The sequence below is a fragment of the Heptranchias perlo genome, chromosome 29 (genome assembly GCF_035084215.1).
Source record: "Heptranchias perlo isolate sHepPer1 chromosome 29, sHepPer1.hap1, whole genome shotgun sequence".
Lineage (NCBI taxonomy): Eukaryota > Metazoa > Chordata > Chondrichthyes > Hexanchiformes > Hexanchidae > Heptranchias > Heptranchias perlo.
The window spans coordinates 9,278,317-9,303,172 of record NC_090353.1 but is presented as its reverse complement, the minus strand read 5'-3'; the positions used below and the strand labels follow the sequence as shown (position 1 = coordinate 9,303,172).

At 43.3% G+C, this 24,856-nt stretch overlaps 1 protein-coding gene across 2 annotated transcripts; it reads right to left on the bottom strand.

The window, feature by feature from the left end:
- Window positions 1-1,319: 1,319 nt before the first annotated feature.
- Window positions 1,320-24,784, bottom strand: LOC137299373 (procathepsin L-like). 2 transcript variants are annotated; one of them, XM_067968071.1, is made up of 8 exons: window positions 24,561-24,784; window positions 19,228-19,369; window positions 16,255-16,377; window positions 14,160-14,312; window positions 10,997-11,221; window positions 6,560-6,725; window positions 2,598-2,703; window positions 1,320-2,038 (listed from the first exon to the last, which is right to left on the bottom strand). In XM_067968071.1, the coding sequence occupies exons 2-8, from the start codon at window positions 19,357-19,359 to the stop codon at window positions 1,939-1,941; spliced, it is 1,005 nt and encodes a 334-aa protein (XP_067824172.1). In that variant the 5' UTR covers window positions 19,360-19,369; window positions 24,561-24,784; the 3' UTR covers window positions 1,320-1,938. The 2 variants fall into 2 exon arrangements, with proteins under 2 accessions (XP_067824172.1, XP_067824173.1); XM_067968072.1 differs by lacking the exons at window positions 19,228-19,369; window positions 24,561-24,784 and adding an exon at window positions 18,049-18,459.
- Between the last annotated feature and the right edge of the window lie 72 nt (window positions 24,785-24,856).

Here is a 24,856-nt window from a genome sequence, read left to right as displayed (position 1 = left end):
GTTACAGCTCGTTGTTCTTTCTCCCCTTCTAATTTATGCCCTCCTCTCCTGAAGATGGTGACTCTTGCTGGGGTTCCACAGGCACCAGCCTCACACATGTGTTTCACTCCTCTGGCTGGCCTTCATGCATGAATTGAGACAGTCAGGCTGATTTTTCTGGCCTCTCTCTGCCCCAGTGCTAGATGGGAGCAGCCCGCCCACAATGCTGTCTAGGCCCAGGTCCACCTGAGTTTCCTTTCCTGGGCCATTAGCCTGGCTCAGGCCCACCCCTGGAAAACTAGGGAGTGGAACTGCAGGCCCAGCTATTGGCCTTGGGGTAGTCTGGCTGCTGCAGAAGACCCCAAGGCCCAAGAAAACCTGTATATTTTTTGTTAAAGGCCCACTTCTCTTCATGCCTGTTTTTAGCTCATTGCCAGGCCCTGTGATCTGAGGAGGGTGCCCAATCCCAGCTTCGTCTGCCAACCCTTCACCTCACATTGAGATTGAGGCGAGAGAGCCGAGAATTCCCCCTCTTGCCTTATTTTTATGACAGGCGCAGACCCAAATCCACCTTCCCCCTCCCCACAGGGCATCCCTGGAATTCCCGGCACAACATAAGTGGAGCGGAGACTCAGAGTAACAGGTCTCCACCTCCTTTTCCTCCAGGGAATGGGTGTTCCCCGGAGGCAAAGGTCAGGAAAGTCAAGGTTATGTGACCATGAGAGGCACTTTCTATCAAGGGGTTACTGGATACAGATTGGGAGCAGGAATTCCTGCCCCCACTTTGACCCAGGTATGCTTAGGTCAATTGCAGCTCCCCACTGAAGACAGTTCCAACACAAATCAGGTAACTCATCTCGTACTGGAGAAGAAACCAGAGTCTTCCTGATCCAAGAGGCTCAGTCACACCAAGCTCTGCATTTACCCAGTGAGCTCAAAACATTGCAGCTCAGACGGGACATAAGAAACATTCAGTAGCAATGAAATGACAGTGAAGTGAACCATATTATAAGGAGAGTTAAACAGTGCCAAGCATCCATGTGAATGCTACTAAAGTGTGAATTACTGACCGCAGATGTAAAGTGTTGTGAGATCTTTTACCACCTGAGAAGCCAGACGGGGCCTCGGTTTAACGTCTCATCCGAAACACGGCACCTCCGACAATGCAACTCTCCCTCAGTACTGCACTGAAGTATCGGCCTAGATCATGTGCTTAAGTCTCTGGAGTGGGACTATGAACCCCAACTTTCAGACTCTAAGGCGATGAGTTCTACCCACTGAGCCACGACTGACTTTAAAGTAAATAAGTAATTAAAATAATTCAGAATCCTTTTCACATGTTTGTGTAAATGATATGTTTATGATCATTCGTACAGAGTAAACATAAAGTATAAACCACCGTGCAGATGCTCGGAGAGTTCTACAAAGCCCTTCCCTTTTACAGACACTATGTTAAGAATTTGGCATTTACTGGCTGACTTAAGTTGAGAACATCTGTTTGACGTTCTGGGCACCAGAACCAAATGGTAACACTAGCGCTTTAACACGACCTCACGCTGCTCCTCATGGGCATCCCAGTTACAAACACTAACAATAATTCAAACAAGGGGAGGGAGTGAAACACTGTCCTGGCCAGCAGGGCAGTGAGCTCGGTTTTAAAGGTGGTCAGAAGGAGTATGTAATCGGTTGTTAGGTTTGGCAAGCCTCGTTCACCAATCAAATCCAATCAGTTAGTTAATTTCACATTCAGATTATTAATCGATACAAGTCTGGCCCCTGGACAACAAAAATTATGTTTATACCAGCACAGAAAATGATGGGCAGAGATTTCATTTAAAGGCTGTAAAATGAAGCAACAGTAATTAAAATAACACGAAACTCAGCAGCCATGTAACAATAACGTTGGAGAGGCACGGCCTTCGAAGCCTTTGCATTTGCAGATTCTGTCCAAAAAAACCTTTAAATTTTCGGGAAGACTGCGTGCGTCGCAATCCCACAGTTGTTTCTCCTGTCTCTGGACATTAAAATGTAGCCCTCATTTCCCCATTCAACGCCATAGCTGAAAAACATTTAAAAAGAAACGATTAATTGTTAATTCACGTTATTTACGATTGAATGTTTTGCTGCAACTGGTATAGTCAGTGACCCACTGAACTTTCCTCTCCCTCCTAAGCTGCATGTACACTGTCCTGTACGTACGCTCTCCTGCACGTACGCTCTCCTGCGTGTACACTGTCCTGCGTGTACACTGTCCTGTATGCCCTTCCTCCTCTCTGCATCTTCCCTGTGCTGAAACAAGGTCAGAGCCTTTGCTTTGCAGTAACTTAAGAAGTTAGATTCCATTTTTTCCCACATGGGATTCCAGGATTTTTGATAATCACATGCCTCAATTCCATCCACTTCTCTATGAAAACCATAAACCTTGAATGAGACTCGTGTGCTGTTTCCTGCTTTAACTCATCCTTTCCCCAGAAACTCAAAACCTCAGCACCCTAAAGCACCTGGATGAATTTTCCCATTTCCCATGCCAGCTATCTTCTCTCTGCCAATTTCGCCTTAAATGCTCTGACAAGAGGAATTAAAGCATTCGCACTAAATATGTGATGTGGACAACGTACCTGTTTTTAACAATCCAGTAGTTCATCCCAGATTTTCTTCCATATCCAACGACCAGTACCGCATGACTCATAAGATTAGTTTGGCAATTGGGCTCATAGTAAATACCTGGGGAACAAAGCAATGCAATGCACAGGAAGATGTCAGTCACAGATCACAACCATTCCCCCTACTTCATGTATAAACTGAACTATACCAAAACGAAAATAATAAGCATTCTGCTGCAGTTATTTAAGATATGGAGATGCCGGTGATGGACTGGGGTTGACAATTGTAAACAATTTTACAACACCAAGTTATAGTCCAGCAATTTTATTTTAAATTCACAAGCTTTCGGAGGCTTCCTCCTTCCTCAGGTGAACGTTGTTGGAAATGACATTCACCTGAGGAAGGAGGAAGCCTCCGAAAGCTTGTGAATTTAAAATAAAATTGCTGGACTATAACTTGGTGTTGTAAAATTGTTTGCAGTTATTTAAGAAATATATCTGTCTCAATTAATCATAATCCTTAAGATTGTAGGAATGAGAAGAGGTCGTTCAGCTCATGGGACTCACATCATCATCCAGGGTCTTTTGTCTGGACCTTCTTTTGTCATTGCTGATGCCCTTTGTTTAACGATAGAGCTTAGAGCACAATCCCTTCAAACCCATAGCCTTCTATTCTTTGCTAAATCAGGAACTCATTCAACACTTCAGCAGAGCCAGTGCTTACTGGTCTAGAAAGAAGTCTATTCTACCAATCAAAGATTCTGAAGCCATTCTCTCTATTGGTCTTCCTTTAATTCAGGTTCTGAGAGTCCAGTGTCCAGCTCCTAGTGTTTATGCCGTTAAACCTGGTTTATTTAGAGGTCTACACCCTATTTTACCTGGGTGTACAAAAAAAACAGATTTAACAATATAAGCCCCAAGAGCTGGCTCATGGAAGCCAAGCTCCTGGAAGACAACATAAGGGAAGACCAATATAAAAGGCCCTTAAGCAGAAAGTTATTCTTGAAATTTAGTTCCTGGCTTCCTCAGTTTAGAACCATGTCCTCTGGTACCTCCCTGCTGAAATTACACAGCGTGCGATCAGTAGTGAATGTGTTAACACGTTTGTGTCAAATTTCTTCACCTTCTGTTTTTATCAATTTAATGCCTTTCTTAAAATAGCGAACAAAGGAAGTTCATTTGAATACATTAACCACACTGCACAATCTCAACCCATACATCTGTTATTAATTCCCGTCATTTTTAAGACAATGGGTTATTTTGACTTTTGGCGATGTCGGATCAGCTGTCTGTTATATATCCCTCCCGAAATGAAAATCGGAAGAGATGTATAACGGGCGGCTGATCCAATATCCGCCCGTTTTAGACTATCACCAAAAGTCAAAATTACCCCCTTCAATTCCGTTCTTTCTTTATCTCCAATAACTACACATTTTCTCTGATAAGAGTCCATTTTGTTTTCTTACCCTCTCCTCAATGATCCAAAGCCTGGAATCAACTAGCTCTTTTCTGAAGCCTATCCCATACCTCAATATATTTTCCTTTCTTTTTAGTTATTTTCTTCCCTTTTCTCAGCAAGGTAGTGATTGTTGACAGTTCCATGTGCTCCAGCGGCCCTCCGGTACCTTACTCATGTGCGCTTTCTTCTTCCTATTTGAGCCCAGACATTGTTGCCAGGTAGTCTATGATGATGGCCATCAGAGCCAAGCCCCATCAAGTCCCCACCAACATCCACACACTTTCCAGCAGGGATCACTGGTTAGGAATCAGCACTGGGAACCCTGGCAGATTTCCCCGTGAAGCTGAGGGGTGCCAAGACCAATTGCAGCACCCCTACCACCCATCCTGTCTAAGATCAGCTAACTCCACACAGGCTGGGGATTGAACCTATCTTCACAGTAGAAGACACAAAAAGCATACCAGAAATAGTGGGTAACCAAGGGCAAATGAGAGTGAAGAACTTAAAACAATTAATATCACTGGAGAAAAAGTACTGGACAAACTAATGGGACTAAAAGCCGATAAATCCCCTGGACTTGATGGCCTACATCAGAGGGTTCTAAAAGAGGTGGCTGCAAAGACAGTGGATGTATTGGTTACGATCTTCCAAAATTCCCTGGATTCTGGAACGGTCCCAGTGGACTGGAAGGTAGTAAATGTCACCCCGCTATTCAAGAAGGGAGGGAAAGAGAAAACGGAACTACAGACCAGTTAGCCTGACATCGGTCGTCGGGAAAATGCTGGAATCCATTATTAAGGAAGTGGTAAGAGGGCACTTAGAAAATCATAATATGATTAGGCAGAGTCAATGTGGTTTTATGAAAGGGAAATCGTGTTTGACAAATTTTATTCGAGTTTTTTGAGGATGTAACTAGCAGGGTAGATAAAGGGGAACCAGTGGATGTAGTATATTTGGATTTTCAAAAGGCATTCGATAAGATGCCAAAAAAAAGGTTGTTATACAGGGTAAGGGCTCATGGGTTTGGGGGAAATATATTAGCATTGATAGAGGATTGGTTAAAGGGCAGAAAAGAGAGTAGGGATAAACAGGTCATTCTCAGGCTGGCAGGCTGTAACTAGTGGGGTGCCGCAAGGATCGGTGCTTGGGCCTCAGCTATTTACAATCTATATTAATGACTTAGATAAAAGGACCGAGTATAATGTATCCAAGTTTGCTGACGATACAAAGTCAGGAGGGAAAGTAAATTGTGAGGAGGACACAAAGAGTCTGCAAAGAAATTTGGCAGGTTAAGTGATTGGGCAAGAAGGTGGCAGATGAAGTATAATATGGGGAAATGTGAGGTTATTCACTTTGGTAGGAAGAATAGAAAAACAGAATATTTTTTAAATAGTGAGAAACTATTAAATGTTGGTGTTCAGAGAGACTTGGGTGTCCTTGTACAAGAAGCACAAAAAGTTAGTATGCAGGTACAGCAAGCAATGAGGAAAGCCAATGGCATATGTCTTACTACAGTTGTACAGGACATTAGTGAGACCTCACTTGAGTACTGCATACAGTTTTGGTCTCCTTATCTAAGGAAGGATATACTTGCCTTAAAAGTGGTGCAACAAAGGTTCACTAGATTAATTCCTGGGATGAGAGGGTTGTCCTATGAAGAGATGTTGAGTGGAATGGGCCTATATGCTCTGGAGTTTAGAAAAATGAGAGGTGATCTCATTGAAACATATAAGATTATGAGAGGGCTTGACAGGGTAGATGCTGAGAGATTGTTTCCCCTGACTAGAGAATCTAGAACTAGGGGGCATAATTGCAGGGGTCAGCCATTCAAGACTGAGATGAGGAGGAATTTCTTCTCGCAGAGGGTTATGAATCTTTGGAATTCTCTACCCCAGAGGGCTGTGGATGCTGAGTCGTTGAATATATTCAAGGCTGAGATCGATAGATTTTTGGACTCTAGGGGTATCAAGGGATATAGGGATCAGGCGGGAAGGTGGAGTTGAGGTTAAAGGTCAGCCATGATCTGATTGAATGGCGCAGCAGGCTCGAGGGGCCGTATGGCCTACTCCTGCTCCTATTTCCTATGTTCTTATGTTGAAAAGGAAAATTTTGCAGGGCTATGGGGAAAGAGCAGGGGAGTGGGACTAATTGGATAGCCCTTTCAAAGAGCCGGAACAGGCACGATGGGCCAAATAACCTCTTTCTGTGCTGTATGATATTTTGATTCTATGAATAATAACACCCTGACCCCATATCCCACAGTCAGGGCTCAATCAACATAGTGCATTACCATTAGTGTTTGGCACATAACCACATCAGACACAATAGGGTGAATGACCTCCTTCTGTGCTGTATGATTCTCTGATTCTACGATCCTCCTTTAACCCACATTTTCATTTTGGTCACAAGTCTCTGTGAAGGCCTTCTGAAAATACTAGCCCAAGGACACACATGGATAAGCTATAAATTGCCAATATGCACCTCCCGGTGGATACTTAAACTGCCAATTGTGAATTACCTGAATGGTAGAACTGAAAGGACTGATGCGTTGCATCGATAGCAACAGATATAGGTCCGATTCTGGCAACAGCTTTAGCCAAAGCGTTCTCATTGCCTCGGACAATAAAAAAGTAATTGGTGCAATTGGTAGCTTTGTACTCAGGCTTGTAAGTACAAGGATCATCCTGTTTTAAAAATAAAACATGTAGTGATTATAAAGTCATCATTCCATCAAAGAAATGCCAATGAATTGAGAGTGCCAGTACAAACATAAGAACATAAGAAATAGGGGCAGGAGTAGGCCATACGGCCCTTCGAGCCTGCTCCGCCATTCAATAAGATCATGGCTGATCTTCTACCTCAATTCCACTTTCCTGCCCTGTCCCCGTATCCCTTGATTCCCTTTGTGTCCAAAAATCTAGCGATCTCAGTCTTGAACATACTCAATGGCTGAGCATCCACAGCCCTCTGGAGCAGAGAATTCCAAAGATTCACAACCCTCTGAGTGAAGAGATTTTTCCTCATCTCGGTCCTAAATGGCCAACCCCTTACCTTGAGACTATGACCCCTAGTTCTAGACTCTCCAGCCGGGGGAAACATCCTCTCTGCATCTAACCCGGCAAGCCCCCTCAGAATCTTGTATGTTTCAATGAGATCACCTTTCATTTTTCTAAACTCCAGAGAGTATAGGTCCATGCTACTCAATCTCTCCTCATAGGACAACCCTCTCACCCCAGGAATCAATCTAGTGAACCTTCATTGCACCCCCTCTAAGGCAAGTATATCCTTCCTTAGGTAAGGCGGCCAAAACTGTACACAGTATTCCAGGTGTGGTCTCTCCAGAGCCCTATATAATTGCAGCAAGACCTCCTTACTCTTATACTCCAACCCCCTTGCAATAAATTCTAACATGCCATTTGCCTTGCTAATTGCTTGTTGTACCTGCATGTTAACTTTCTGTGATTCGTGTGCAAGGGCCCAAATCCCTCTGACTACCAATATTTCTTACTCTCTCACCTTTTAAAAAAATTCTGCTTTTCTATTCTTCCTACCAAAGTGGATAATTTCACATTTCCCCACATAATACTCCATCTGCCACCTTCTCGCCCACTCACTTAACCTGTCTATAGCCCTTTGCAGCCTCTTTGCGTCCTCCTCACAGTTACTTTCCAGTAGTTTTATATTATCAGCAAATGTGGATACATTACACTCGGTCCGCTCATCTAAGTCACTGATATATATTGTAAACAGCTGAGGCCCAAGCACTGATCTTTGTGGCACCCCACAAGTTACAACCTGCCAACCTGAAAATGACCCGTTTATTCCTACTCTCTGTTTTCTGTCTGTTAACCAATCCTCAATCCATGCTAATATATTACCCCCAATCCCATGAACCCTAATCTTGCGTAACAACCTCTTGTGTGGCACCTTATCGAATACCTTTTGAAAATCCAAATATATTACATCCACTGGTTCCCCCTTATCTACCCTGCTAGTTATAACCTTAAACAACTCTAACAGATTTGTCAAGCACAATTTCCCTTTCATAAAACCGTGTTGACTCTACCTAATCATATTATGATTGTCTAAGTGCCCTGTTACTACGTCCTTAATAATAGATTCTAGCATTTTCCCTACTACTGATGTCAGGCTAACTCGGTTATAGTTCCCTGTTTTCTCTCTCCTTCCTTTCTTGAATAGCGGGGTTATATTTGCTACCTTTCAATCCATGGGGACCGTTCTACAATCTAGGGAATACTAGAAGATCAAAACCAATGCATCCGCTATCTCTGCAGCCACCTCTTTTAAAACCCTAGGATGTAGGCCATCAGGTCCAGGGATTTGTCGGCTTTTAGTCCCATTAATTTCTCCAGTACTTTTTCTTTATTAATATTAATTTCCTTAAGTTCCTCACTCTCATTAGACCCTCGGTTTCCCATTATTTCCAGTATGTTTTTTGTGAAGACAGATACAAAATATTTGTTTAACATCTCTGCCATTTCCTTATTCCCCATTATAATTTCTCCTGTCTCTGCCTCTAAGGGACCCATGTTTACTTTCACTAATCTCTTCCTTTTTACATACTTGTAGAAGCTCTTGCAATCTGTTTTTATATTTCTTGCTAGTTTACTCTCATATTCAATTTTCGCCCTCTTTATCAATTTCTTGGTCATCCTTTGCTGATTTCTAAACCCTCCCAATCCTCTTCTTTTAATCTAATACTATCCTTAACTCGGTTCAAATTTCTATAAGTGCCCAGTCCCCTTGTCCTAAATTATATATTCCAATAACCTCTCCACAACTGATGTTAGACTAACAGGTTTATTATTTCCTGGTTTCTCTCTCTCACCTTTCTTAAATAATGGAGTAACATTTGCAATTTTCCAATCTAAAGGGACAATTCTTGAATCGATAGAACTTTGGAAGATTATGGCTAAAGCATCTACAATTTCACCACCTACTTCCTTTAAAATCCTGGGGTGAAAACAGTCAGCTCCTGAGGATTTACATAGTTACACAGGGTCTGCCATTCTGCCCAACTGGTCTATGCCGGCCTTAATGCTCCACACGAGCCTCCTCCCACCCCTCTTCATCCAACTCTATCAGCATATCCTTCTATTCCTTCCTCCATATGCTTATCTAGCTTCCCCTTAAATGCATCTAGGCTATTCACCTCAACTACTCCTTGTGGTAGCAAGTTCCACATTCTTACCACTCTTTGGAGCATGGGAGATATCAGAGGGATTGATAAACACATGGGACCTATCAGAGGGATATTTCAAAAAAAGCAAGTAATTAGGAAGGCAAATGGTGTGTTGGCCTTTATTGCAAGAGTCCAAGAGTAAGGAAGTCTTGCTACAATTTTACAGGGCTTTGTGAGACCACAACTGGAGCACTGTGTACAGTTTTGGTCTCCTTATCTAAGGAAGGATATACTTGCCTCGGAGGCAGTGCAACGAAGGTTTATTAGATTGATTCCTGGGATGAGAGGGTTGTCCTATGACGAGAGAGTGAGTAAAATGGGCCAATATTCTCTGGAGTTTAGAAGAATGAGAGGTGATCTCATTGAAACGTATAAAATTCTTAGAGGGCTTGACAGGTTAGATGCTGAGAGGCGTTTCCTCTGGCCGGAGAGTCTAGAACTAGAGGACATAGTCTCAGGATATGGGGTCGACCCTTTAGGACTGAAATGAGGAGGAATTTCTTCACTCAGCAGGTTGTGAATCTTTGGAATTCCCTACCCCAGAGGGTTGTGGATGCTGAGTCGTTGATGCTGTATTAAAGACTGCGATCGATAGATTTTTGGACTCTAAGGGAATCAAGGGATATGGGGTTTGGGCGGGAAAGTGGAGTTGAGGTCAAAGATCAGCCATGATCTGATTGAATGTCAGAGCAGGCTTAAGGTGCCATATGGCCTGCTCCTGCTCCTATTTCTTATGTTCTTAATAGTGAGTTGGATTCAGTATCTGGAACAATGACAGTGCCAGTTCAAACAGTGAGTTGGATCCAGTTTCTGAAACACTGACAGTGCTAGTTCAAACAGTGAGTTGGATCTAGTGTCTGGAGCACCGACAGTGCCAGTTCAAACAGTGAGTTGGATCCAGTGAATGGAACACCGACAGTGCCAGTGCAAACAGTGAGTTGGATCCAGATTGCTCTGTAATTCTAAACACCAATCAGTGCAGGCGACGAGTAGGGGGCCAAAAACACTGGCTGCTAACAGGTTATATGGAAACTATAAAATTCAAGCTGTATTTTGCATCTCTATTTTTGCAGGTATTTTTGGGAAAACATACTGGAAGTTCCTCTAGTTTATGTCACATCTGCCCATTTAAAGGATATCAAAGTACACAGGAAGGTATATCTTCTCTTGTCAGATTTGATTATAATTCCAGGGCCAAAATTGATAATGCTCCTTTCCAGTCACAGTTCTGCCAGCTGTTTTCCAAAGTCACTGAACTAGGTTGCCAATTTGTGCCTCTGGATTTGTCCCACAAAGGCAACAAGGTTGAAATTACCCAAAGCACTTTGGATCTGCCATTCCCATCCAGGTCCAGGTGCCCCTGAGTTTCTTCTCCCAGGCCTTTAACATGACAGGGACAACTGTCAGATAGAGAAGACTTTCACTCTGTTTGTCAGGGCTGGATTCAAAATAGGTGCTAGAGCTGAACGAACAGTGATCTAATCAACTATACTCCCTTGTCCCCTATCAGAGACTGGGCACTATCAACACATTAGTCTGGGTTGGATTTGAACACAGGTCACATAGGTTAAAGGGCAGCATCTGACCCACAGCAACTCCGAGACCTGTTTCACTCTTATGTCTTTTGCTGCAACTGCTAAGAACTTGTTCAAACTGTTAAAAGAACAAGTTGGGTCAACTATCTACAACTGGAAAAACATTGGAAGAACACATGATTAATGTAGCAAAGCCAAATAGAAATGAGTTACTGACACTGCCAGTGTAGGGATATCCGGCCTCTGAGTCAATTCCATGGTTGTCATGTACATACAAGAAGGCATTTTCCATCCATCCACCACTACATCCTTGATTCCCCTGTGGTCTGGAACAATCGACCAGGTTCTGCTCACTCAGTGAGATGAGTTTTCCTGTCTTTTTAAAGGTCTGTCCCTCCAGCGCTCCAGTTGAACTGAATGCCCAGCACGAGCCACAGCCACCCTGAAAACATACAATCGCAGTCCCAAAAGGAGCTGAACTTTCTGGAAATTCCATTTTTATTAAAAAACTTACACGGTTCAAACATCGTTTGATTGGTGCTGCTGAGTCCCCATTACAAACTGTTCACATTACGAGTTGCAGCCAATCTAGGGTTGCCAACTCTAGTTGGGTGTATTCCTGGAGGTTTCATCACATGACCTCCCGCCTTGAACCACCCTACTCCCCCACACTCCCGCCATTGGTCCATCCTCCAAGCGCACTGCCTTCTCATGGCCAATTAGAAAGGGAACAGACTCATTGTTACCCAATTGGATTAATCTTGACTGTTAGTGAAACAGCCTTTTCCAATCTCCAATATTTTTTATAACTAATAAACAAGTGTTCAAAGAAAATGAAAAAAAACACAATTACTTTTTAATGCCCCTATAATTTTTCCCCTGACTGCTGCTCATAGCAGTGTCCTGGAGATTAACCTTCAATTCCTGGAGACTCCAGGACAATCCTGGAGGGTTGCAACCCTAACCCAATCAGGTTTTAAAGAAGAAATGGGCCTTCTCTTGCAGGTGGCCATTTTACAGATGAATAACAGAACTGGTTGGTTTGAACACATAACCTGCGGGTTCCTTGTAACTCATATTCCAACCTCTCCTGTTAAACAAAAGACATCGGCAACTCTGAGGATGAAGCTTATTCAACCCTTTTGAAGATTATGCATGAGATCTTGGCAGCAAAACCCAACCGGTTTATAAATCCTGAATTTATTTATTAAATGCTGCTGATCAAATCTCTGTGGGTCTACACACAGGACTTTTCTCTCAATCTATTGTATTATTTTGCTAATTATATTGGATCTGAAGCTGCAGTGGAACATCAGCACGTAAAGTTAAAGATGGGCCCTTACATTTCACACTGCTCTCAGAAGGGCATTGTCTTGATGAAAAGGTGGTGTAAGAAACTGCATTTTCAGGCTTATTGTTAAGAGCATCGACAGACCTTCTGTTAGGGTTGCCTAAACCATGTTTAATTAGTGCGCCCTTTATGAATACCACATAATGAGACACCCTGTCTCCATTACAATCTAATGTTTATAGGATCATGGCATGGGAAACCATTAGTTGTCTGTTTCTGCCTTCTTGTGGAATGTGACAGAAAGAACGATTGATGTGCGGGTCCAAAAAGGGAGGAAGGGGCCTCAAGTTCCTGTAAGAACTAATGGGTGATTATAACGTAAATAAGTCAAGACTTCAAGCACTCTAGTTAGAATTCTGAGAGAGAGACCGGACCACTCAAGTGTTATCACAACGACCTTCAAGAGTGATCGCCTCAGAACCTTGTTGATGTTAATCTTTGCCAGGTTGTATCCCAACGTCTTAGTATGTTATAATTGTACTCTTGTATTTTAACATCTTTACTACTTATATTGTAACTTCTTAATAAAACCTTTATACTTTGGAATAAAACAACCTCACAGGTGACTAAAAGAACATTTTGACATTGAGTACACTGTGCATTCACGCTGAGGAAACAACCTATTTTTGCTCTCTCCAACTAAATGATCTATGTACTGTCTCTCCAATAAAACAGACCCTTTAAGCCAATCACTCTGAGATAAAGGCTCTGGGCCTAAAATTCCTGGTAGGGGAGGGAGTAACTCAGGCGGATTGCCTGTGATGGGGACAGGAATTCAGGGCGGAACCTGGATCTGCCAGGTGTACGCCCCATTTGATCTCTGTCAGAAATTCTGGTAGGGGTGGTGGTGGGGGGGGGGGGATCCATCCCAGCAGCAGTTTGGGGGCTTGTCTCTGGGGGATTTCCAGGCCACCACAGGGATCCTACCCAGCAAACTATTTAGGCCCAGTGTTTCCCACACCTACTGAGAGAAAGCATGGGTTCTGCACCGGGCTTTCTGAAGGCCTCAGAAAAGTTGCAGAGCTGAGGTAATCAATCCTAGGGGAATGGGGGGAAATTGAATCCCTCCCAGTGCAGGCCCTTGTCTCCCTTCAGGGACAAATAAAAAATGCTTTTAGTCCTTTTCAGCACGATAAAGGCCTATGACTCCCTCATCAAAATAGCAGGGTGCTGTTCCAATTTTCTGCCATCAGTTGGCCGGGCCCTCTGTTGCTCCTCTCTGCAGGCACAGGCTGCCTACCCCCAAGTATTAAAATGGTCCCGTCCCCGGGATTTGGGACATGGTCACATCTTACACACTCAGCAGCCAGAATTCCCACTCCTCCACCCTACTGGTAGTGGAGCGAGGCTCCAGGAATTTTGGACCCTCTGTATCCAAGCCATACTCTCCAGGAAGGTCCCGAGCTCGGTCCTGGTCTGTGCTGAGTTAGCTGCTCTCAATCAAGGGCAGTGATAAGGGGGCTACCGCTGACCACTACACCCCGGCATTAGGAGAACAACAATCGGCCACAGCTCCCACTCTTGATCGTGATGCCTAATGGAAGCATGTACGCGTCGATGCAGGGAGAGGGCAGGAATAGGCTCAACTGCGATACCCCTACAGCCAGTTAGCTCACTTCTACTCACTGTCAAAGAATGCATGGAAATAATGAATTGAGCGAGGTGTTAAAGGGGCACTGACACATATAGAACCATATCCCACTGAAGGAACAGATACCTTTCTGAGCAGGGGGAGGGAGAAAAAAAGTCAGTGGGATTGAAATTGATCATGGACAGTGGTGCAAGACGGGCGATAGCAAACTGGCCGCTCGTTTCATACCCAGGCAGACTGAAGTCAATGGAAAAGAAAATCAGGGGCAGTTTAAAACGGGCTGCCAATTCGCTCATTTTGCACTACCATCCAAGGCTAATTTCACCCTCAGTGACTCTATGCAGATTAACTCTATCCAGCTGCAATTCTGCTTAACACTGGTGCTGCTGTGATAAGGGATCTGTTCTCCAATTTGCTCTTCAGAAGAAATTCTTTTACCTGGTTCTTCACAGGAGTGACGTATCCATGATCGCGCCAATCCACGCTCTTTGGAATCTCAACCGGTTCCGGAATCCGTAAAAGCTGCTCGGTCGAGTTCCTGGGTTTGAACAGACGGAATCCATTCATCCGCTCATTGAACTCCTCCAGGGTCTGAAAGATGAATAAGAGTTTCAGTAAGGAGTGAGCATCAGATCAGTGGAAGGAATTAATCCGAGTAAGAGTTCTCAAAATGTACTAAGAGCAACCCATCCCCCCCCTCCCCCCACTTGCTGGAAAAGCCCATAAAATGTCCCTAATGCTCGACAAAGTTTTTTTTTAAATGTGAAATTACTGTGAAATGTGAGAAGAAGAATGAGGAGAGGCAATAGAAACTAAATAGGACAATTTTAAAGGGGGTGCAGGAACAGAGAGACCTGGGGATCACATACACAAATCTTTGAAGATAGCAGGACAAGTTGATAAAGCTGTTAAAAAAGGAAACTGGGCTTTATAAATAGAGGCATAGAAGCAAGGAAATTATGCTAAACCTTTATAAATCACCGGTTAGGCCTCACCTGGAGTATTGTGTCCAATTCTGGGCATCACACTTTAGGAAGGATATCAAGGCCTTGGAGAGGGTACAGAGGAGATTTACTAAAATCGTACCAGGGATGAGGGACTTCAGTTATGTGGAGAGATTGGAGAAGGTGGAATTGTTCTCCTTAGAACAGAGAAGGTTAAGGGAGATTTAATAGAAGTATTCAAAATTATGTGAGGTTTTGATAGAGTAGATAAGGAGAAACTGTTTCCAGTGGCAGGAGATTTAAGGTCACAGATTTAAGGTAATTGGCAAAAGAACCAGGGGGAGATGAGGAGAAATATTTTATACAGTGAGTTGTTATGGTCTAGAATGCACTACCTGTAAGGGCGGTGGAAGCAGATTCAGTAGTAACTTTCAAAAGGGAATTGGATAAATACTTGAAAAGGAAAATTCTGCAGAGCGATGGGGAAAGTGCATGGGAGTGGGCGTAATTGGATAGTTCTTTCAAAGAGCCGGCACAGGCCCGATGGGCTGAAAGGCCTCCTTCTGTGCTATGTGTGATTCTATGACTGCACTTCCAAGCCCCGGACCCCCAACGTAAAGAAGTTTTCAAAACTTGTATCACCATCAATCTCTCCTCCTTCACTTTGTGTTCTTTCAGTTAACTATTTTTTATTTTGTAAACAACAGATTTTTGTATTTTATATCTCATTGCGGTGCCTGGATGGAAATGAAAATCGGGCAGTTTCTATAACGATCCATCACGCCAGATTTACACCCGGGTGCCAAGTTGAAAATCCACGTCGTGATCTTGAAAAATTACTTTAATACTCAGCAACTTTATAGGGAAGGACTTCTAAAGTGAACCTGCAGTCTCTCATGTTTTAGCATGCTAGCCTCGTAACTCCCTGTAGCGCTACATATGCACTGTGCCTGTATAGTCCACACAAAGAGCACATAGGTTTCCACATCAACCCCCTTTAATCATTGCACCTCATCTCTCAAGTTTGTCTTCTGGGCCAGCCTTTAACTCAGCAATGTGAATGATAAACTGTGCTTTTCCACAGCTCCAGTACCATTGTTTGGTGTGTGAACCAGAAGAAGGATTAACTCATGCGTTGACAAGAGAGCTGACCAATATCTGTCCGTTCCCAAGCATGAGCAGCCAATGGGTGGGAAATGGGCTTCAAAACAGGGTCCAACATGACCATTTTGTGCTTGGTCCCATCGTACATAGTTCCTCTTCCAAGTCAGGTCTGTGTTCTTGCCTCTCTAGACCTCACCAGGAGGGCTTGTGCAGTTTGAGAATGCCTGAGTCAGAGGAAGCAACAAAACCAGGGCAGTGCTCAATCAGTCTAAAGATACAGATACAGAGATTTTTACATGACCATGTTGTCACTGGGCTTAGTTGGTACCAATATTCTCAGGAAAGAATTCACTTAAGCTAAGATGCTTCAATATTGAGCAACACATTCCTTGCATGATACTCATTTGTTGCTCCCATCACCAGCTGCAGACTTGTTACCACTACTTTACACTAGTATTACACAGCTAATTCCCGTTCTCACTTACCATGTCTCCAAACTGATTCATTCCAAGATTATAGGTGTGTTTACCCATCGAGTACTCCAGGTTGTGATATTCAACAAACCTGAAGTTTTTCTCCCACACCATTCTCCGAGCATTTTCTTCATTCTGAAGACAAGTTAGAAAATCAGAGGTTTGAAACAGTTTGAAAATGAAGCAGGTTCTGCCCTCGAGACAGTTTTACAATCTTAGAGATAAAGGCGAGTCAGTCACTCCTCAGTGAAATATTCTCAACGAAAACGATTACATGCTCATTTTGGATATCTTGATTTGTTTTTAAATATTCCTGCTCCTGGGATCAAGGAAAGGTTTGATATTGTGCAATAGTCTCCTTGTATGATGCTCAGAAGTGGCCAATTTGTAACAACTAGTTCTTTATCCTAACACAGCTTAAAATGTTTTATAAAGAGGGATTTAAGGTTTCCATGAACTCTCACAATGCTTCAATTATTAAAAGCACTGCCCACTGTGCAAGAGGTCACCAACTTCAATCCCCGATCTGTACTGAGTTACCTGATGTAAGCCGGGGGTTATGGTAGGGTACAATTGACCTCAGCTCCCTTAGCCTTCCTGGTTACTTATCAATTTCCTGCTGGAAAACTTGCCTCTGCAGATACTGGATGAGCACAGGATTGGACATGGCTGTGGTACCTTCCAAATAGCCTGATGACAATGTCCAGGCTCACACATGGAGGATGCTCACTTGCCAAGGTACCGGACAGCAGCTGCTGCCTGCGCAATTGCACCCTAGCCAGAGTCCATACCTTCAACAGCTAGGGGACTGTTTTTCTATATATTTTGTCCATTATTGTGTTTTTTTATGTCTGTTCTTGGGATGTGAGTGACACTGACAAGGCTGCATTTATTGTCCATCCCTAGTTTCCCAGAGGGCATTAAGAATCAACCACACAGTGTGAGACTGGAGTTACATGTAGAACTGACTAGGTAGGAGTGACAGGTTCCCTTCCCTGAAGGGCATTAGTGAACCAGTTGGATTTTTACAATAGAATTCTGGTGCTAACCCACAAATTCCAACATTTAGTGAATTCAATTTCCCAACTTGTTATGGTGGGATTTGAACTCATGACCTCTGGGTTGCAAGTCCAGTACCACAACCCCTAGGCTGCCATGACTATCAAGGATCTGCTGAAAGTGATGAGCTATTATTTTGGACTGTACCTACCCAGTATTTAGTTCCCCATTGGTCACCACCAACCTAGAAGCTTAGAACCGTGTTCTGACTGGGGTTGTGGGGAGGCTGTGACGATTCCCGGCAGACGGTCCCAGAATGACATCGGCAGAGATGTGGCATCTGGTTGCCTGCACACATCATTGGCCAGGGAGTGATGAAGGGGGAGGGGAGGGGGGAATGGGTCCAAAAGGTGGGGAAAAACTTATTTTAAAACTGAGGATAAATGTTGTTGAGGCATTATTGGATTGTTCATTATTTACCATAATGCTAGTCATGGTATACAGAATAGAACAGATTTAAATATTTTACAGAACTGAATCTAATAGAGGAAGAAGAACTCTTTCTCACTCATGTGTTTTACAAGTATTTCCTCTACAAATGTACCCTGTTCAGCAGTTTCCTGCCTGAACTCATCAAAGTTACTCTGTTACTGTTCTTTGTGCTGATAACACTCAGGCAGCTAGTGGGGTTTGCACACCAGTCCCAGATGTGTCCACCTGTCAGCGCACCAACAGCCTGTGCTACAATGTAACAGCATAGTGGTTTCCGGACAGATCCCAAACCAAATTAATCAGCGCAGCACGTACCTTGACTTCTCTTAAACCAACAAAACGCAAATCTCTCCTCACATTTCAATATAGTCACTGCTCTCTGCGCATTAACCAGAGGAGTCTCATGGCCAATTGGCCGTGGTGGGGGCGGTCTCGCAGAAGTCAATGGAAAGGAAATTCAGGCGGAGTGCCTAACGGGCGGCCGATCCGATATTGTCCATTTGACACTGTCGCCAAATTACCCCCAAGTCTCATAGGCCATTTCAGGTTTGGTTGCACTGCACACGGTTCAGGATCACAAGTATCATGGGCCCGTTTCAGGCTTGGTTGCACCGCACGCAGTTCAGGATCCCAAGTCTCACTGGTCCGTTTCAGGCTTGGTAGCACTGCATGCGGTTCAGGATCCCAAGTCTCACGGGCCCATTTCAGGCTTGGTGCCGTGCAGGTTGTCCTCACAGCTTGAGAACCTGTGAATCAGAGTTCTGAGGAGCCATCACTGTAACGGTGCAATTCCAGAAACTGACATCTTGCCAAACCTTGAATATCGTTCCAATGGATATACTGGGAAGGTTTTCTGTAAACAAATCAACTTCTTTAAGACTGCTGCAAGTTTCTGCTGTACATCAAAACCCTGCAATTACAAGGAGGACCATGGACTTTTTATATTTTAATGGTTTAATCAGTGCCAGATTCAATTTTTTAAAAATTAAATCTGATCATTCCATATGCAGCATACATTATTCCTTGATCATTACTCTATTTCCTGGAAATTAAGTGTCAGCCTCAGCTCGGTGGTAGCACTCTCACCTCTAAATCAGGTCACCAAGCCCCATTCTAGAGACTTGAGCACATAATCTAAGCTTGCACTCCTGTGCCGTACTGAGGGAGTGCTGCACTGTCAGAGATGCAAGCGGGTTCTCCCGGTGTCCTGGCCAACATTTATCCATCAACCAATACCACAAAAACAGATTATTTGATCATTGCTGCTTGCGGGGCCTTGCTGTACGCAAATCGGCTGCCACTTTTCCATACGTTACAGCAGTGGCTCAAAAGTACTTCAATGGCTGTAAAGCGCTTGGGACGTCCTGAGGTTGTGAAAGGCGCTATATAAGTGCAAGTTCTTTTTCTCTTTCTTTTAAATTAACTGAAAATCTAAGGAGAGGAGCTGGTGTGTCCACAGCCATCCTCAGTCAGTTTGCCCTTTTGTGCCCTCACCTCTGTGTACTGTTTCTGGTGAAACATCTTCCACTTCTCCCAGCCTTCAGTCAGCGTTGGATCAAACAATGACGTGGCAGTGACAGCCAGAATGACAATCAATAAACTCCCCAAAAACAGGAAGGCCTTCATGATGGCTTATCTGATAATAAAACAAAAATCACAACAGCAATGTCTTTTTTTGTTCTTTCAAAGTTCCTCATTCCATGCACTGCAGCCCAGCTGAGAAGAAAAGCAGCTGATCTCTCACAGGTCATCACTATGCAACCAGTCGCTAGGACATGCACTGGGGAAACACACAGTTCACCCCCCCCCCCCTACCCACAGCCCCCCTGGTTTTCAGGTGGTATTTGATGTAACCTTGCAGTAGTGAACTGCAAAAATGTTATGTCTTTTAGTTATTTTCCAAGTTTTTGGGGGAAGTATCCTATCCTTTGTATTTTCAAACTTTTAAGAACATAAGAACATAAGAAATATAAGCAGGAGTAGGCCAATCGGCCCCTCGAGCCTGCTCCGCCATTCAATAAGATCATGGCTGATCTGATCCTAACCTCAAATCTAAAGAACACAAGAAGTAGGAGCAGGACCTGGCCACTCAGCCCCTGGGCTTCCTGGGGCAGCAAATTCCACAGCTTCCTCAGTTTTCAAAGAGCAGCCCCTTATTCTAAGATTATGCCCCCTCGTTCTAGTTTCACCCATCCTTGGGAACATCCTTACCGCATCCACCCGATCAAGCCCCTTCACAATCTTATATGTTTCAATAAGATCGCCTCTCATTCTTCTGAACTCCAATGAGTAGAGTCCCAATCTACTCAACCTCTCCTCATACGTCCACCCCCTCATCCCCAGGATTAGCCGCGTGAACCTTCTTTGTACTGCCTCGAGAGCAAGTATGTCTTTTCTTAAGTATGGACACCAAAACTGTATGCAGTATTCCAGGTGCGGTCTCACCAATACCTTATATAACTGCAGCAATACCTCCCTGCTTTTATATTCTATCCCCCTCGCAATAAAAGCCAACATTTATCCCAACTCTCTGCTTCCTGTTAGATAACCAATCCTCCACCCATGCCAGAATATCACCCCCAATCCAGTGATTTTGTTGCGAGACGAGTCAGCAGTTTCCAATTTCAGTCCCCAACCAGCCTCATCCCCCAGTTTTCCAGCCCTCCCTATTGGGAATGTCCGATCCTTTTCTCCAAGCTTCCCTACAATGATCCAGGTGGGTTGGGAATGTGCTGTAAGGGGGCTGTCGGTCACATACCGCTGCACACAAGTACGCCAGTGCCACCCAATCTGGCAGCAGTCAGAGATTTCTATTGGTTTTATTTTTGCCAGGGCTCACAGGGCGACATTGGGCATGTGCCCAATGCCAACAGAACAAACATCAGTGCAAGTGCCCCCTAGAGAAGGGCGCCACTAACATAAAGCAAGTGACTCAGTTAAGTAAAGCCCAACCAACTCGGTCCTATTTGCACTTAGAATTAATAGTTGCTGGTTTGTCCTATTTTGAACTTTGTGGGCCTGGAAGTTTAGTTCATTGGTGGATAAATCTTAAATAAAGATCTACTGGCATCAGCCACTTTAGATATATACAAATTAACAGGAACATGGGTTTTACACGATGCGGCTACCAAAACCCATATCTACAATACCCATAATTTTCCTTTTATCTTTAAACAATGTAACTTTCTCAAAAAAATTCAGTTAACTTAGTCAAGCACAACCTGCCCTTCACAAACCCATGCTGACTATTCCCTATTAGCTTATGCCTTTCTAAATATTCACTGATTTCATCCCATTTTACAGCTATAAGGTCCTGAAAATCTACAGTCATTCCAGCAGACTCGGCGTTTCAAAGTCTCATCTGAAGGATGGCACTTCCACCAATGAAGCACTGGATTATATGCTCGTATCTTGGTGTGGGGCTTGAAACCACAACCTTCTGTTCCAGAGACAAGAGCACTAGCAACTAAGCTAAGCTGGCACAAGAATAAAAAAGTACTTTGGAACAGCTGAAAAGCCATGGGCCATTTTCATCATAACCGAGTCTCCAAACTTGCCGGCTCTACCTTGGGAGCAAATAGCACCACTTCACAGTCTGCTATTCAGTTACGGAATATTGCTCTTCTGTTTGGGCTCGCTCCCCGCACACTAATCTGATGGATACTCCACTGCACACTACTTTATATCCTATGTCAAGCACATTTTGCCCTACTTCCCTCCCATGGTTATCAGTCCTCTGTAACGTAACTCCTTCACATCTTCGTCGTCCAGATGCAGTCACAAAATTGGTGCATAGACTCCATGACAAAATCATGTTTCCAATTCACTCTGATTTGTTCTATCCTCCCACAGCGTGGATCACTTCGAGACACCCAAATGGTCGACCTTTCCTGATTCCTTTGACTTTTTGTTACCAACTCACTATCATAGAGTGGACAACAGATGCTCCTATAAATCACCATTTCATCGCCGTTAACCAGGATTCAACTGGCCACGTCGTAGTTAGACGCTTCTCAATCGCTTTTGAACTGGACAGGAGCAGTGCATCTCAAATCTTCACCTATAACACCTTCGTGAGGAGGACAAATAACCTTGCAGACAAATACAAACCTTGTCCCATAACACTGAATCATGCCCACTAACTAAACTATCTGGTGGTCTACTCACTTTGCATGCTGGTGATGACATTGCGCTAAAATGGCTGAAATTATATGCCGAGTCTGCATGCGTTAAATAAATCACATCATTACGCTCAAGCCACTTGATAATGGGCAAAATCTTGCTGGAAAAATAACGGCATGTTAACGACTTACGCCATTATTAATGCACAAATTGGCCAACAACTTCAGTGGATTAAGAGACACACCATGACTTGCAAATCTCCAGAACTTGCCGCTCGATTTACGCCGCTCCACCATTTGCTTCATATAAACGGCATCTCGTCCTTAGCCTCCCCGTTATTTTTAAGAACTTGCTGGATTTGCACATTACTTGCCCATTAAACTCGCCGCAGAAAGTTAGGCCTGGAACCTAACAGCGTAAGTTCCTTTTTAACAACGCGAGAATTGTTAATGCAATGCCAATCAACCCCTCTGGCCCAGAAAGGGAACAATTTAAACTGTTCAATCTCACTCCTGCATGTAGTAAATTGTTGTTAGAGATTTTAAAAATGTCAAATTTTAAATTTGAACATTTGTTTCTCTCTCTCTCATAATGCAATCTATCTTTCTTTCTCTTTATTTCTCTTTCTGTATCTGTTTTGACTCTAATTCAACTTTGTTCACCGTCATTCCACTGTTTCTTTCTCCATCCTTAAATCTCATTGGTTAAGAAGATACAATGTGGATCCCGCCGTTCACTAAGGTCCCAACACACCATTACAAGCTCACACTTCCAGCAAGTTATAGGGCAAAAACATTTCGAGCTGAAGGATGCAGGAAAAAGTCTAGCTAACGCCATATGCCGCGAGATCTCCCACTCCAGTAAGATCTGGCCCAATATTCATGTTTGACACCACTCATGTTCGGCAAATGGAAAAAGGCTTGGCAAACGTTTAGTCCGTTTAAATCCTCCCCCTTTCCAGCGTTAAAGCAGTGCATGTTATAGTGTATCTGAGGATAAAATTATGGAAGACTTTATTACTGTGACAGGTTGTTAAACTATCTCAAGATTCTGCAGCTTTCCTACAGTAATTAAAGGGGTAATGTCTTCATAAAAAGGTGTGGAATGAACAATCTTTCCTAAAAACTGTAGCTCTTTAAATAAATAAACACACTTAGCACGATCATTTGACTCAGCTGAGTTGAAGTAACTAAGCGGAAACTCATTTCTTCAAAGCAAGTAGCATAACTACTCGGAAACTCATTTCTTCAAAGCAAGTAGCACGAGTTTCTTCTCTGTCAGCACTTCAAAGTTATTTTAGTCTCTGGATCTCATGTTTAGTCTTTGGAAGGAAGTTAATTCTGGTTTTACTATAGTTTCTTGTTCCCAAATATTGGTCACATTTTAGTTTCAGACTTGGAAACATGAGTTCAAAATTTAGTTTCTCATTTCCATTTTCTCAATCTAGATTTTTCAGGTTTTTTTTGTTGTCAAAATTTATGTTTCAAAATATGTCACAATTCATGTTTCATTTCTCAAACTCATAAGTTCACAAGATCTTACTAAACTGGAGCTTGAGAGACATCCAAAGGCATGGCTGTAGGTAAATTCGAGGTCATCTCTCTTGTCGTCTGCAATTAGTAGCATCAAGTCCCAGACTCACCTCACCTTGGCCCGGCAGAAGTCCGTTTTCTCACGAGTTTCAGAGGCTGCCATTGAATTTGCCGGCTCTGTGCCTCATGGAGAACAGGGCCGGGTGAAAGTGTAAATGGGACAGCATTGCCAGAAAGCTGGTCTCCTGCAACTGGCACTGAAATATAAAAGGATCTTAAAACTTTCATTTCTGACTTCTGGTCCAAACGTTTGGATCAGTTTGTTTCAGGTCTAAAGATAATTTTACTTTTAGCCTCATCTTGAATTTTAGTCTTATTTTATTTAGTCTTCATAAGAAATTTAGTTCTAATTTTAATTTATTTGAGGAAATAATTTAATCCACTGTTTTCGCAATTCTCTTTCATTCACAAATACACATCTGATCCCCTTAACAAACAAAAAGTTTCCCGTTAACATTCCTTGCTTTATTTTTAAAGGCTTAAAGTTAATTATTTTTGCAAAAAAATGTTCTTTGCTCCTTTTTGGATTTGAATCAAAAAGTCAAAGGTCAAACATTGAGAAGCTGCAGTTTCTTTATGCTAGCACTGTACTTTTAACTCCTTTTCCAAAATTCATTCTTGGGATGTGGGCAAACTGGCAAGGCTGGCATATATTGCTCATCCCTAATTGCCCTTAACTGAAGGGCTTGCTGTGGCCACTTCAGAGGACTGTTAAGAGTCAACCATGTTGGTGTGGGACTGGAGTCACATGTAGGCCAGACCGGGTAAATCAGTGGGTTTCATTCCCTAAAAGACATCAGTGAACCAACTGGGTTTTTAGGACAATCCGACAGCTTCATGGTTTTTTACTGGTACCATCTTATTATTTCCAGATTTTTTAAACTGAATTCAAATTCTCAAACTGCCATGGTGGGATTGGGTTTTTTAAAAACTCCTTTTATGGGTTTGTTCCCCCAACAATTTAATCCTTTTCCACTTTAGATTCTACAACTGCAGAAAGCGATCCAAGGAAAATTGACAGGAAAAGTCTTTTAATTTCTAACTATTCTTTGAAACGCCTCGAGATTGCAATCAGCTTTGCAGACAAAGAGCAAAGTCCCCAGTCCCTCCTACCTGTTGTGTTTTTAACGCAGCCCGGAGAAGCTGTCAATCACTTTACCGGTCAGTCAGTCGTCTCACTGTCTCCGGTCAGGGCTCCGGGTCTGACACTAAAGCCAGCTCTGCAGGTAGTCCTACTTTGTAGCCTCTTGCGATGTTTGGCTCGCCTTGACTTGACTTGGCTCGATAACGCGTCTACATCAACGGAGCGGCAGCAGAAAATGAAACAACTTCCTCTAGTCGATCTCATGTGACTGGGAAACTCCAAATACTGGCCTCACTCTGCGGTTGAATTCCATACAGAATGTGCA

Coding starts and splice junctions, on each gene's coding strand:
- LOC137299373 (XM_067968071.1), bottom strand. CDS start 19,359: ATGAAGGCCTTCCTGTTTTTGGGGAGTTTATTGATTGTCATTCTGGCT. Junction 14,313..16,254: donor TGAATCAGTTTGGAGACATG/GTAAGTGAGAAC, acceptor TTCATCTTTCAG/ACCCTGGAGGAGTTCAATGA. Junction 11,222..14,159: donor TCACTCCTGTGAAGAACCAG/GTAAAAGAATTT, acceptor GTATGTTTTCAG/GGTGGCTGTGGCTCGTGCTG.